This window comes from Pristis pectinata, chromosome 21 (assembly GCF_009764475.1).
Source record: "Pristis pectinata isolate sPriPec2 chromosome 21, sPriPec2.1.pri, whole genome shotgun sequence".
Lineage (NCBI taxonomy): Eukaryota > Metazoa > Chordata > Chondrichthyes > Rhinopristiformes > Pristidae > Pristis > Pristis pectinata.
In genome coordinates this window covers 12,075,949-12,088,506 of record NC_067425.1, presented here as the reverse complement: position 1 = coordinate 12,088,506, position 12,558 = coordinate 12,075,949, and the positions used below count along the sequence as shown (strand labels likewise).

Sequence of the window (12,558 nt, the reverse complement as noted above, 5' to 3'; positions counted from 1 at the left end):
CTGGTTAGGAGGGATAAAGCAAAGTCAGCCAAAATTCTTACTGAGCACCATCCAGTGCCAGCTGCTAAAAATCTCGTTTCTTAGACATTAGTGCACAATTGGTCTGTGATGTGATGCCATGAACCCAAAGTCAAATCATTTATTGGCAATGTCATGGTTCAAACAGAGTGTGGTCATTAGAGCAAGCCACCACACACCTGTATGTTTGCCAAGAGGGACCAAACAGCATAGAATTTTGGGCAAGAATCTGACACACCTTTGTGCAAATTACTAGACTTTTGGCATCCTTAAATACACTCACCAATGCCCCAAAAAAATCATCATGTGCCTTTTTGGGTATGAGTGGAAATTATTCATTATGAAAAGAAATGTACCCCATAGATTTTAAAATCAGTAATATTACACACTGAGATTATGCTCCTTTAGCAAGCACAGAATACCTTTGGCTTCCTTTTTGCTCTTTTTCTTCTTTTCTGATCCACTAATTGCAAGTTTTCTTTTTCCTGGGGATGTGGAAATGCAGAGATCTTCACCCTCTCCATCAGAACCATCTTTCTGCCCCCTGCTCTTCGAAATGCTTTCCACTGGTTTGTTCCTTGTAATATGCCGACTCTTAAAAAAGTCAAGGTCTGTAGAGTTTTCACTTAAGATGGTATTGTTTGATTTTGTTGTCTGGAAAAGTGAACAATGGACAAGATTTATATCAATATACATAAAGAACATATGATTAACTGTTTTCTCTCTTCTAATCTGCTGAGTATTTCCATCAGTTTCAACAGGTTAGAAATATTAGTGAGAAATATTGCAAGGTCAAACAGATAGATTAATGGTAGTGTAGATTATTCTTGCAGAGCTGGCATGGGCTCAATAGTCTAAAAGGACATTTTGTTGCATATTAACATGAAAACCTACACTCTTGGATGTCCAGTCTGTTAATCCAAACAATGGCCTTAAGATGCCAAGTGGAGAAATAAATTCCCTCCAGCAACAGATCTTAATGGGACTGATGGCCACAATATCCAAGGTTTGTACAGATCCTCTTTAAGGACTGTCCACTCTCTTTGTGGGATACTGAAGCCAGGGATCTCTCATTTAGGACCAATGACATGGCATAAAAACCCTAAGAATTAGGAGGCTTACTTCAAGCCTGCTCCATCATTCAGCAAGATCATGGATGATCTCCTATCCCCTTATTCCTCAATTCTCTTAATATTGAATTCTGAATTTCTTGTTGTACTAAATCAATGACCGAGTTTGTCCAGCCCCTTCAGGTAGAGAACTCCAAAGATTCACAGAACAGCATAAGAACAAGCCCTTCAGCCCATGACGTCTGTGCTGACCATGATGCCAAATGAAACTAATCCCATCTGCCTACACGTGATCCGTATCCTTCCATTCCCTTCATGTTCGTGTCTGTCTAAATGCCTCTTAAACGCCACATGTCTGCTTCTGTCATGACCCCTGGCAGCACATTCCATGCACCCACCACTGTGCAGAAAAAACATGCCCTGCACATCTCCTTTAAACTTTCCCCCTCTCGCTTTAAAGCTCTGCTCTCTATTATTTGACATTTCTACCCTGGGAAAGAGACTCTGACTATCTATCCTATCTGTGCCTCTCATAATTTTATACAGTTTCATCAGGTCTCCCCTCAGCCTCTGACACTCCAGAGAAAACGATCCAAGTCTGTCCAACCTCACCTTATACCTAATACTCTCAAATCCTGGCAGCATTCCGGTGAACCTCCTCTACACCCTCTCCAAACCCTCCGCATCCTTCCTGTAATGGGGTGACCAGAACCGAACACAATACTCCAAATGTGGCCTAACCAAAGTTTTATACAGCTACAACACAATTTCTTGATTCTTATACTCAATGACCCAACTCTCTGAGTGAAGAAGTTTCTCATCTCAGTCCTAACAGCCAATTCCTTATTCTGAGACTGTGACCGTGGGTTCCAGTCTACTTATCCAGAGGAAACATCCTTTCTACATCCTGCCTGTCAAGCCCTATAAGAATTTTACAAGTTTCAATGTGCATCACCTCAAAATAAAGTATTTCCCATTTAACACTGAGACAAGGAGGAATTTCTTGCCCCTCCACTTCACAGAGCTGTGGAAGCCATCACTGAACATGTTCAAGCAATCTGCTGGAAGAACAGCAGCATCTGTGAGAGGAAAGGAATTGTCAACATTTCTGGTTGAAACCCTGCATCAGGGCTCAAGGCCAAGGTGGACAGAAGTTTGGTCTCTTGGGGGATCTAGGGCAGCAAGCCACAGCATAGTTCCACCTACCCAAGTTCAGTCCTAGCTTCCATGCTGTCCATGTAGAGTTCAGAATCAGAGTCAGGTTTATTATCACTGACATGTGTCATGAAATTTGTTGTTTTGTGGCAGCAGTATAGTGCAAGACATAATAATTACTGCAAGTTACAAAAATAAAATAATTAAATAGTGCAAAAGAGGAATAACAAGGTAGTTTTCATGGACTATTCAGAAATCTTATGGCAGAGGGGAAGAAGCTGTTCCTGAAACACAGTGTGGGTCTTCAGGCTCCTGTAGATCTTCCTCGATGGTAGTAACGTGAAGAGGGCATGTCCTGGGTAGCAAGGGTCCTTAATGATGGATACCACCTTCTTGAGTTTACCCATTCTGCTTGTGACCACATGGGCTCCCCATCAAAGGATCCTCCCTTATCCCAGAGACGTGCAGATGGGTCAATCCCCTGCTGGCAAATTACCCCCAGTGCAGGTGGGAGGCGGGAGAATCAGGGGAGGTTGGCGGGGACGCGAATAGGCCTGAGAGTGGGATTCAGAGGATTGCACCGAGGGCTGGCATTGGCCCGACGGGCCGAACGGCCTCCTTCGCTGCCGTCAAACGTTACACGGCTGATGGGGAAGAAGGAACAAAGAGGAGCGGGGACCAAGACTAGATAAGCCTCGGCCTCCCCTTTACCGCTGGTGCCGGGGAGATGGGGACGGGCCGAGCTGAAGCTGTCGGGGGCTAGGGACCGGGGGGGGGGGACCGGGCTCCCTCCCAACCCTCGCCCCCGCACACAGTTGCCGAAGGCACCACCCAACCGAAGCCCCCAGGCCCGGGCTCCGCCGCTCACCCGCAGCCTCTCGGCGTCGCGGCCGAACCGCTTCCAGTCAAACGTGGCGCCGGCGCCCAGCGCTCGGAACAGCTCGAACGCCTCCATCGCCATGGAGAGGACGCGACGCAGCCCCAAGCATCGATCGCCGAGTTCAGCGATTGATCTGTGATTGACAGGCGGCCTCACCCGCCTGGAATTAAAGGAGCAGTACACCCGAAAGTGAAGGAACTTTTGGTTGAGGTTATGGAGGATGAACACTTGTGATAAATATATAATCCACGTTCTACTTGCTTGGAAACTAAAGACAGAAAATCAGCTTAAAGTAACTAAGGAGTAGGAATAGGCTTGTGTTTTATTTAAGCAGTTTGAACTCAAAGTCGAGTTTATTGTCATGGGTCAAGTACATGTATGCACAGGTGCAATGTAAAACTTTCTTGAAGCAGCATCACAGGCACATAGCATCAGATAAGAGGTGTTCACAAGAAAAACATAAATGAAACATAAATTATACACAATTTTCACAAGAAAGAACACAATTAGAACATAAAAAAAAACAAAGTCCATTTTAGTGCTTAGTATTCAAAGTGGTCATAGCGTTGCTATACTGCAATGATTAGGGTTGTGCCATTTGGTTCAAGAACTGAATGGTTGAAGGGAAGTAGCTGTTCTTGAATGTTTAATTGGAACAATTCTGAACAGAATCTATGTCCTCATTGGATATAGTTCAAAAAAAGTCCACAGAATAATGATTTATACCTGAAAATAGTTCATGATGCCCTCAGCCATCTGAATGTGCAAGATGAGACATGATATTCCATCTTAGAGGGTATCCATCTTAGAGGGAAGTCCTGTTCTAAGAAGTCTTTGCAAATACTCGTTTTCAGCAACTGGTCCTAGATAATGAACATGTGAGGAGCTTGGCTTACTTTTACCCTAGTTCTCCAGCTTAGAGATACAGAAGCTTATATTCCTGGTTGACATAAGTCAGTTTGTCATGAACCGGAGAACAAGCAAGATCTATATTGTTTCTTGAACTTTGACATGTAAGTAATCAAACATTTGATTTCCAAATCCAAGCAGACACGTCTGCTTGCAGGTAACTGGATGGCCAAGCTTAATAAAGTTAATACTGCAACTTAGTAGTGAGCATTGCCTAATAAACAGAACTAGAAAGAAATTGGGGAAAACATAACTTACTCCACATGTCCATTTACTATGGGAAGATTTTGGAGAAAAGCTGATGTACTTGTAAATTTTGGGCGCATTCCCTCTGCATTCAAAGTTGAGCATTGAAACAATGACTTCTCAGCAGAATCTCTGACCCATGCTATTTCACTTCAGATGAAAAGCATTATCATATGCAAAGACAAGCAATACATGCTAACATTTTATAGTTCTTGGAGAATTGATTGAATTGGGCATTGAAACCGTGACGTCTTATAAACGGAGGTGATTTACTTCAACACAAACATCAAACACATTCATATACTGGAATTACATCAACAACAAAATGTCACAGACTCACTTCACATTGACTTGAAGATGCAAAGGGAACACTGGCGAATCCTCATAAATCTGGACCTTAAAGACACAAGGGGGCAGTATAAATCTACAATGACATCCCCAAATTCCTCATGAAGCAATTGTATGTGGATCAAGGTATCCTTGCTGTTCCTCTTGCTTTTGCCTCAACCACTGACTGTCCAACCAGTCACGCCACACTCCAAGTGTGTTGGCGTTAGTATGCAGTCAAAAACCATAGCCCAGCTAGTCCTGTAGACTAGTTCTAAATCCATTTTGAAAGATGAAATTGTGAAAACTGTGCTGTTTATAATATTCACAATGTCCTTGTACTTTAACAATGCTTCCATGAAGGTCAACCCTAATGTGTTAGCAAGCAAAGACTTTTTTTCTTTTAGTTATTCACACAATAAAGCCAGCATTTACTTTCCATCCCCTTTTGCCCTTAAACTGAATGGTTTTCTAAGCCATTTGATACAGAGTCAACAGAGATGGCTGAATTCACATATAACCCAGACCAGGTAAGGAAGACAGATTTCCTTCCCTGATAGAACATCAATGAATCAGGTACTTTAATGGTCACCATTACTAACATGAGTTTTTTTAAATCCATAATTTATTTCATTTAACTGCATTTAAATTCCCCAAGTGCCTTTATGAGATTTGGACTTGTATCTCTGGATCATCAGTGAAGAACTTGGGACTGACAATCACCATGATCCTATTGGTCTGTTGTTGCATAGCTCAGCCAGATTTGTTGGGGTCTCAGAGACTCAGTAAGGCCTCTGCATGCATTGGCTGTTTACAAGAGGACTGTGTCAACTTGAATTATGTAATATCTTCCAGTAAAGTAAGTTATTCAGGAATTAGAGTTATTAAGGAGGTTTGCCCAAGGGTAAAGTGTTAGCAAATCTCCATATACTATACACATGTTAAGGGTCAGTGTAAATTATACATGTTCTAGATAGGTGTAAGTTAAATGGATCATTCCTGCCAATGTATCTGTGCTTGTGGTTTCATCTGCATCTGGCTGTTCACTGTTACGTGGGCTCAAAGTCCTCTTGATTCCTAAGAATTCCTGGCCCAAAATGGAGAAGGAAATCTCAGGGTAACATTGTGAACTTTGAGTCCGTGCAATGGGAGCACACAGAAGCCCTGCGTTAATGGTGGAGGAAGCACATCACCTCACAAACTACTCACACATTCCCATCACCCATCCCGTACCCCAGCTGTACAAACATCTGCACTTCCCACATTGCTCTCATGAGTCAGCTCAAAACGCACAAAACTAGAGTGGGAGCAGATCATCCTCAACCCCGAGGGCCTGCCGAAAAAGAAGAATTTGCTGCTACTATATTTAGCTACATAATATTTAAACATGTGAGAGGATCAACAAATATTCTAACCTGTTTTCTCAGCAGCTGAAATCCCAGTTACCAATTTTCTTTTGGGCAAAAGCAAACTACTGGAGGAACTTAGCGGGTCAAGCAGCATCTGTGGAGGCAAAGGGATGGTCGGTGACCCTGCATCACAGCCCGAAATATTGACCATCCCTTTGCCTCCACAGATGCTAGTTACGATAAGATAAGATACGATATCTTTATTAGTCACATGTACATTGACACACACAGTGCAATGCATCTTTTGTGTAGAGTGTTCTGAGGGCAGCCCGCAAGTGTGGCCACACTTCCGGTACCAACATAGCATGCCCACAACTTCCTAACCTGTACGACTTTGGAATGTGGGAGGTTGACCCACTGAGTTCCTCCACCAGTTTGTTCATTGCTCCAGATTCCAGCGTCTGCAGTCTCTTGTGTCTCCTGTGTGAGCAATTTTTTTTTACTATGTCCAAAATCATATTAAAGTACCTGTGCAACAGAGGAAGCTCCATCCTCTCAGCACCTTATCAAAGCCCATCTCAAAGGCAATGAAGGGAAGTGGAGGACATACACCTTTCTAAAGTGTGGCCGATGCATGATTAACAAGTCACAGTTTCTTTTTATATTCAGTTAAGGGATGTGGGCTTCGCAGGCTGTGCCAGCATTTAATTGCCCATCCTAGTTGCCCTTGAGAAGGTGGTGGTGAGCTGCCTTCTTGAACTGCTGCAGTCCTTGAGGTGCGGGTATACCCACAATACTGTTAGGGAGGGAGTTCCAGGATTTTGACCCGGTAACAATGAAGGAACGGTAATATATTTCCAAGTCAGCGTGGTGTGTGGCTCTCCTTATCCTTCCAGCTGGTAGACGTCATGAGTTTGGAAGGTGATATCTAAGGAGTCTTGGTGAGTAGCTGCGATACATCCTGTAGATGGTACAAACTGCTGCTACTGTGTGTCGCTGGTGGAGTGAGTGGTTGTGGATGGGGTGCCTATGAAGTGGGCTGCTGTGTCCTGTATGGTGTCGAGCTTCTTTAGTGTTGTTGAAGCTGCACTCATCCAAGCAAGTGGAGAGTATTCCATCACACTCCTCTCTTGAGCCTAAGGCTATCACAATATGAGAGAAAATATAAACAGAAAATGCCGGAAACACACAGGCAGCACCTGTGGAAAAAGAAACAGTTAATGTTTCAGGTCAAAGAGACCTCAATAACTTCTATTGATGAAGTGTCCAATTAATGCTGGCCATGACACATAATGAAAAATGAATTAAGTATAATGTTTACCCTCCGAGACAACATTGGTTGAGCTCATTTAGTATCACTTTCACTTCTGAGGCTGCTTGATGGACCAGACAATCTACTTCTGGTGGACACTTCAAACAAAAGGTGCTCCATTTTGAAACGTGCCTTGCAAAGTTTGAAGAATGCCATGGAGTTCCCCTGGTGTACTGGGCAACATATGCTCTCTGCAAAAACAAGGCCAGAAATGGAGGAACTGTTCATGTCATTTACTTTTATGGGATCTCGCTGTGCACATTATCTATACAGTACTTTCTAAATGTAGAGTGCAATTACTCTTTCTGCATTTGAGCCTTTAAAAACTACAACATTAACACATTAAATAATGAGAGAAAGCAAATCAATAGAAACACATCCGCGAATGCCATCAATTTTTTTTTTGGTTTCCAATTTTCGCATTAACTTATTTCTATCAATTCTCCAGTCCTCTCCCCATTTCTGCAACCTCTTCTGGACCTGCATGATCTCCAAGTTCTTCCAACTCTGGCCTTTTAAAGTCTCCTTAAAGTAATTGCTCCACTATTAGTAACTTTGCTTTCAACTCTCTTGACTCCATTCTCTGGAATTCTTGACTTAAAGCTCTCTGCCTCTCTATTTCTCTCCCCTCCTTTGAGAAACCTGTTGACCAAGACTTTCATCATTTGCCCTGCCATTTCTCCCTGTAGCTCCGATGTCATTTTGTTTTGAGGTGCGTTTGTTACCACCAGACTTGACTATTCCAGTGTTCTGGTGACGGGTCTTCCTTGATCAACTCTCTGTGAAGCTGAGATCTGCTGCAAGAACCCTCACTCATACCAGGACCTTATCACCCATCACCCCTGTGATTGCCAACCTATGTAGCTAGAGCAACAATTGTAAAATCTCTTCACGGTTTTGCCCATCTCCTTCTTGTGTTATCGCCTCCAGCCCTGCAACCCTCTGAGGCGTGGGATCTGCTCCAATTCTGACCCTGATTCTCCTAGAATTTAACCACCCTGTCTTCAGTTGCCAAGGCCTTAGACTCCAGAATTCCTTCCCTAAACCATTCTGCCTCTCCATCTCTCTTTTTTTTGTTAAGATGTTCCCGAAGGCCAACCTCTTTAACCAGGCTTTTGGTGATTTGCCTTAATATTACTTTACCTGGCCAATCAGAGCCATCAATTTTGATGCAGAATGTTTCTGTGAAGCACCTGGTAAGGTTTCGCTACCATAGCAATGCCAGAAAAATGGAAGCCATCTGTTATTGCATTGCATTAAAGGTATTATCTAAAGGCAAGTTGTTGTTGTATCCAGTGTCTTAGAAACCTGCAACACAATTAAACTTGAATTGTTTTCTTTGGAGTGTTGGAAACTGAGGGGGGACATCACAGACGTATATAAAATTATGAGAAGCATAGATAGGGTAATCAGAGTCTTTTTCCCAGGGTAGAAGTGTCAAATACAAGAGGGCAGAGCTTTGTGGTGAGAGGGGGAAAGTTTAAAGGAGATTTACGAGGCAAGTTTTTTACACAATAAGTGGTAGGTACCTGGAACGCATGACCAGGGGAAGTCAGAATCAGAATCAGATTTATTATCACTGACATATGTCTTGATATTTGTTGTTTTGCGGCAGCAGCTTGGTGCAAGACATAAAAGTTAGGAAAAGTTACAAAGTAAATAAATAGTGCAAAAGAGGAATAACAAGGTAGTGTTCATGGGTTCATGGACTGTTCAGAAATCTGATGGCAGAGGGGAAGAAGCTGTTCCTGAAACATTGTTATGAGTCTTCAGGCTCCTGTACCTCCTCCCCGATGGTAGTAACATGAAGAGGGCATGTCCCAGATGGTGAGGGTCCTTAATGATAGATGCCGCCTTCTTGAGGCACCACCTCTTGATGTCCTCGATGGCGGGTTGGGGGTTGTGCCCGTGATGGAGCTGGCTGAGTCTACAACCCTCTGCAGCCTCTTTCAATCCTGTGCATTGGAGCCTCCCTACCAGGTGGTGATGCAGCCAGTCAGAATGCTCTCCATCGTACACCTGCAGAAATTTGCAAGAGCCGCTAGCATGCCTTCTTCATGATTGCATCAATGTGTTGGGCCCAAGATAGATCCTCCGAGATGTTGACGCCCAGGAACTTGAAGCTGCTCACCCTTTCCACCGCTGACCCCTCAATGAGGACTGGTGCGTGTTCTCCTGACTTCCCCTTCTTGAAGTCCACAGTCAATTCCTCGGTCTTGCTGATGTTGAGTGCGAGGTTGTTGTTGCGACACCACTCAACCAGCCGATCTATCTCACTCCTGTACACCTCCTCATTGCCATCTGAGATTCTGCCAACAACAGCGGTGTCATTGGTGAATTTATAGATGGCGCTTGAGCTGTGCGTAGCCACACAGTCATGACTGCAGAGAGAGTAGAGCAGTGGGCTAAGCACGCATCCCTAAGGTAAGCCTGTGTTGATTGTCAGCAAGGAGGAGATGTTATTACCAATCCGCACTGACTGTGGTCTCCTGATAAGGAGGTCGAGGAGGAAGCAGATACAGTAGCAACATTTAAGAGGCATTTAGTCAAGCAGATGAACAAGCAGGGAATGGAGGGATATAGACCATGTGCAGACACTTGACTTGGCACAGACATTGTGGGCTGAAGAACCTGTTGCTGTGCTGCACTGTTCTATGTTCTATTGTAAACTTAATCCAGGAGCATTCACCTGAAAAATATAAATTTATAAAGCAGAGGTTTCTGATATTTTTCTAAATATTACCCCACCTTACATCTTTTATTTGTTCACAAACTAGTGGTAAGAGAAACCTTTGTAAAAATTAAATCTAGCAATGAGCATCACGTTTTTTGCATGTGTTTATTGTACAAACAAATTTTCAATAAACCTCAAAATTTATTATTAATTTGTCTTATCATTCATCCCTGTAGTGATACTGTACAGTGCATTCTATACTACTTCTGAAATTTGATCCCATTGATTTCAGTGAGGATGAATTTTGGAAGTGGAGTAGAACAGGCAAATGCTACAATATTATCATTTTCCACCGCGGATTAATTTCTAGGCAATGGTGTCGACATGTCATCATGTTCTTATCTAATTTTTGGCTCATTGACAACAGTGGAATTTGACTGTATAAATCTAAATGTCTGACTCATAACACGGGGAAGGTGCATGAATTGTCTCAGAAACTAATGGGCCAAGATCTTCTGTATGGCGTGTAGCAATAGTTATATTTAACTTCAAACAGATGGAAGTGCACAGTTAAAATCAAAAACCCCAAAACTTCAGCCCAAACTGCACCACTTGCTGCCCAAATTTAACCGTGAAATCGTCACCAACACACCACTGAAATATGTTGAAATGTGCGACAGATACAAAGTGAACAAGTCACAGAAACTTCTCTACTAATGAACTGATAACCATCATTCCTGTCAATCATTCACCTTGGGACTGAAAATAATTGCAGAGTTCCATTCCATCAGCTCTGAATTCTTATTGCAGATTTTGAAAATTGAACCTTTTTTAAAATTCTCCTTCACATCCGTGGAGAGAGAACAGAGTCCTACTACCCTTTATAATGAGGTTATCTTCTATGTTTCATCTGTTGCCTGCATCAGCCATGGGTGGTTTGATTTATGATGACAATCACAAAGATTATGGTATAAATGCTACAACTAATTTATCAAGAAATGTGCTGCAGTAAATTAACAGGAAATGATGTGTCTGATATTTATCATCATAATTACCTTGTCTCTTATAATTAAATCTTTCACTGATAGGAATCTGATTTGGCCTATTTTGCAACCGATAAATCATATAATTAAATGCCACTTTTATTTCTTTTGTTAACATTTGTCTGTTTTTAAGATTTACAATGGGGATTTTCATTTACTATCTGTTAGTTCCAAGGCAGTGATAAGCAACTCCCTCAGAAATCAATCACATTGATCACTGCCCCTCCCTATTCCCCTCCTGCATCTAGATGCTTTCCAAGAACCACATTGCTACCCATCAGCTCAAGATTTCAGATATGCCATCACCCCTTTGAACCATGTAAAGGGGAAAATAATGGAGCAACCACTTCTGAGGGCATTATTTTCGCTTAGGCTATCATACTTAATATGCACATAATTGCCAATTAGCCTGCCTAAGTGGACTTGTGACCTCTTCCCCACTGTGACGCCCAATCCATTCAACAGGGCAGTTGCTCTCACATCACAGTGTGGTTCTGATGTAAGTTCTATTATCTTACAGCAAAGAAACATGCCCAGTTATTCACTCTTGCGTTTCCACATTCTGTTCTTTTGTCCCTGGCTGCTGTTCCCTGCACTGCTAACCTGGTCACAACTTTTTGACCTCATGTTCCTGCTTCCCCCGAGGGTGTTGTTAGATCACTTTGCAAATGAAAGTACCTTTTGTTCTTTTCTCATAAAGTAGAGTCAGCAAAACTGTTTTAAGTGGTGGAGAATTGTTTTTGCTTGTGCATGTCTCCTTCCTGAATCTGGTGCATGTGCCTCACTGACAGCTTTCCCGCAAGGTGCTTGGCAGATTTTAAACAAGGACGCTAATATTTTGCCTCAGAAATGTTCCCTCTTTTTTTGAAGCATTTTTGATTACATGCCAGTTGTTGCTCAGTGGTAGCTCTCTCTCACCTCTGAGTCATAGCCCCCCCGATAGTAACTTGAGCACAGAATCTATAAGTACTGTATTATTGTGGTTATGTTACTGGAATGGCATTCCTGCAGCTCAGGCTAATGATCTGAAAATAAAGTTCAAATCCCATCATGGCAGCTGAGGCATTTAAATTCAGTTAAATAAATCTGGAATGAACAGTTCATAGAAAACATGGTGACTATTGACATACAAATCTATCTGGTTTACTAAAGTCCTTCAGGAATGGAATTCTGCTGACCTTTCCTGATCTGGCCTGTATGTGACTTCAGACATTGCTCTGTGAACTTGCCGAGCAGGCCACTCACTCATCAAGGAAGTGATCATCGCTCTTTTCTCAAGTACAAGTACGGATGCTCAATAAATGCTGGCGTTGTATCTGATACTCATATCCTGTGAATGAATACAAAATGAATCCCTGTGGAAAGCTGAAGGAGAATGCTCAGTGCACTGTCCGAAGTATTGTGTTGTGATGTTCTGATGGCCTTATTTTTGAGAAGGGCGAGATTGAGTTGAGTGTTGATCAATATTTGCCAGCAACCAATGAAAAAATAACCTTGTCATTGCTGTGTGCAAATGGGCTGCTGTGTTTTTTACTACATTACAACACTAACTCCATTTCAAATCTGATCAATAAA

General features: G+C 42.5%; 1 protein-coding gene across 1 annotated transcript in view; it reads right to left on the bottom strand.

Moving 5' to 3' along the window:
- ddx52 (DEAD (Asp-Glu-Ala-Asp) box polypeptide 52) overlaps positions 1–3,254 on the bottom strand; it is a 28,764-nt gene extending 25,510 nt beyond the window's left edge. The window contains exons 1-2 of the mRNA XM_052035424.1: positions 3,112–3,254; positions 441–672 (exon numbers count right to left, since the gene is read on the bottom strand). Coding sequence (XP_051891384.1) covers positions 441–672; positions 3,112–3,204 — 325 coding nt within the window. The 5' untranslated portion in view covers positions 3,205–3,254. The remainder of the gene's footprint in view (positions 1–440; positions 673–3,111) is intronic.
- Between the last annotated feature and the right edge of the window lie 9,304 nt (positions 3,255–12,558).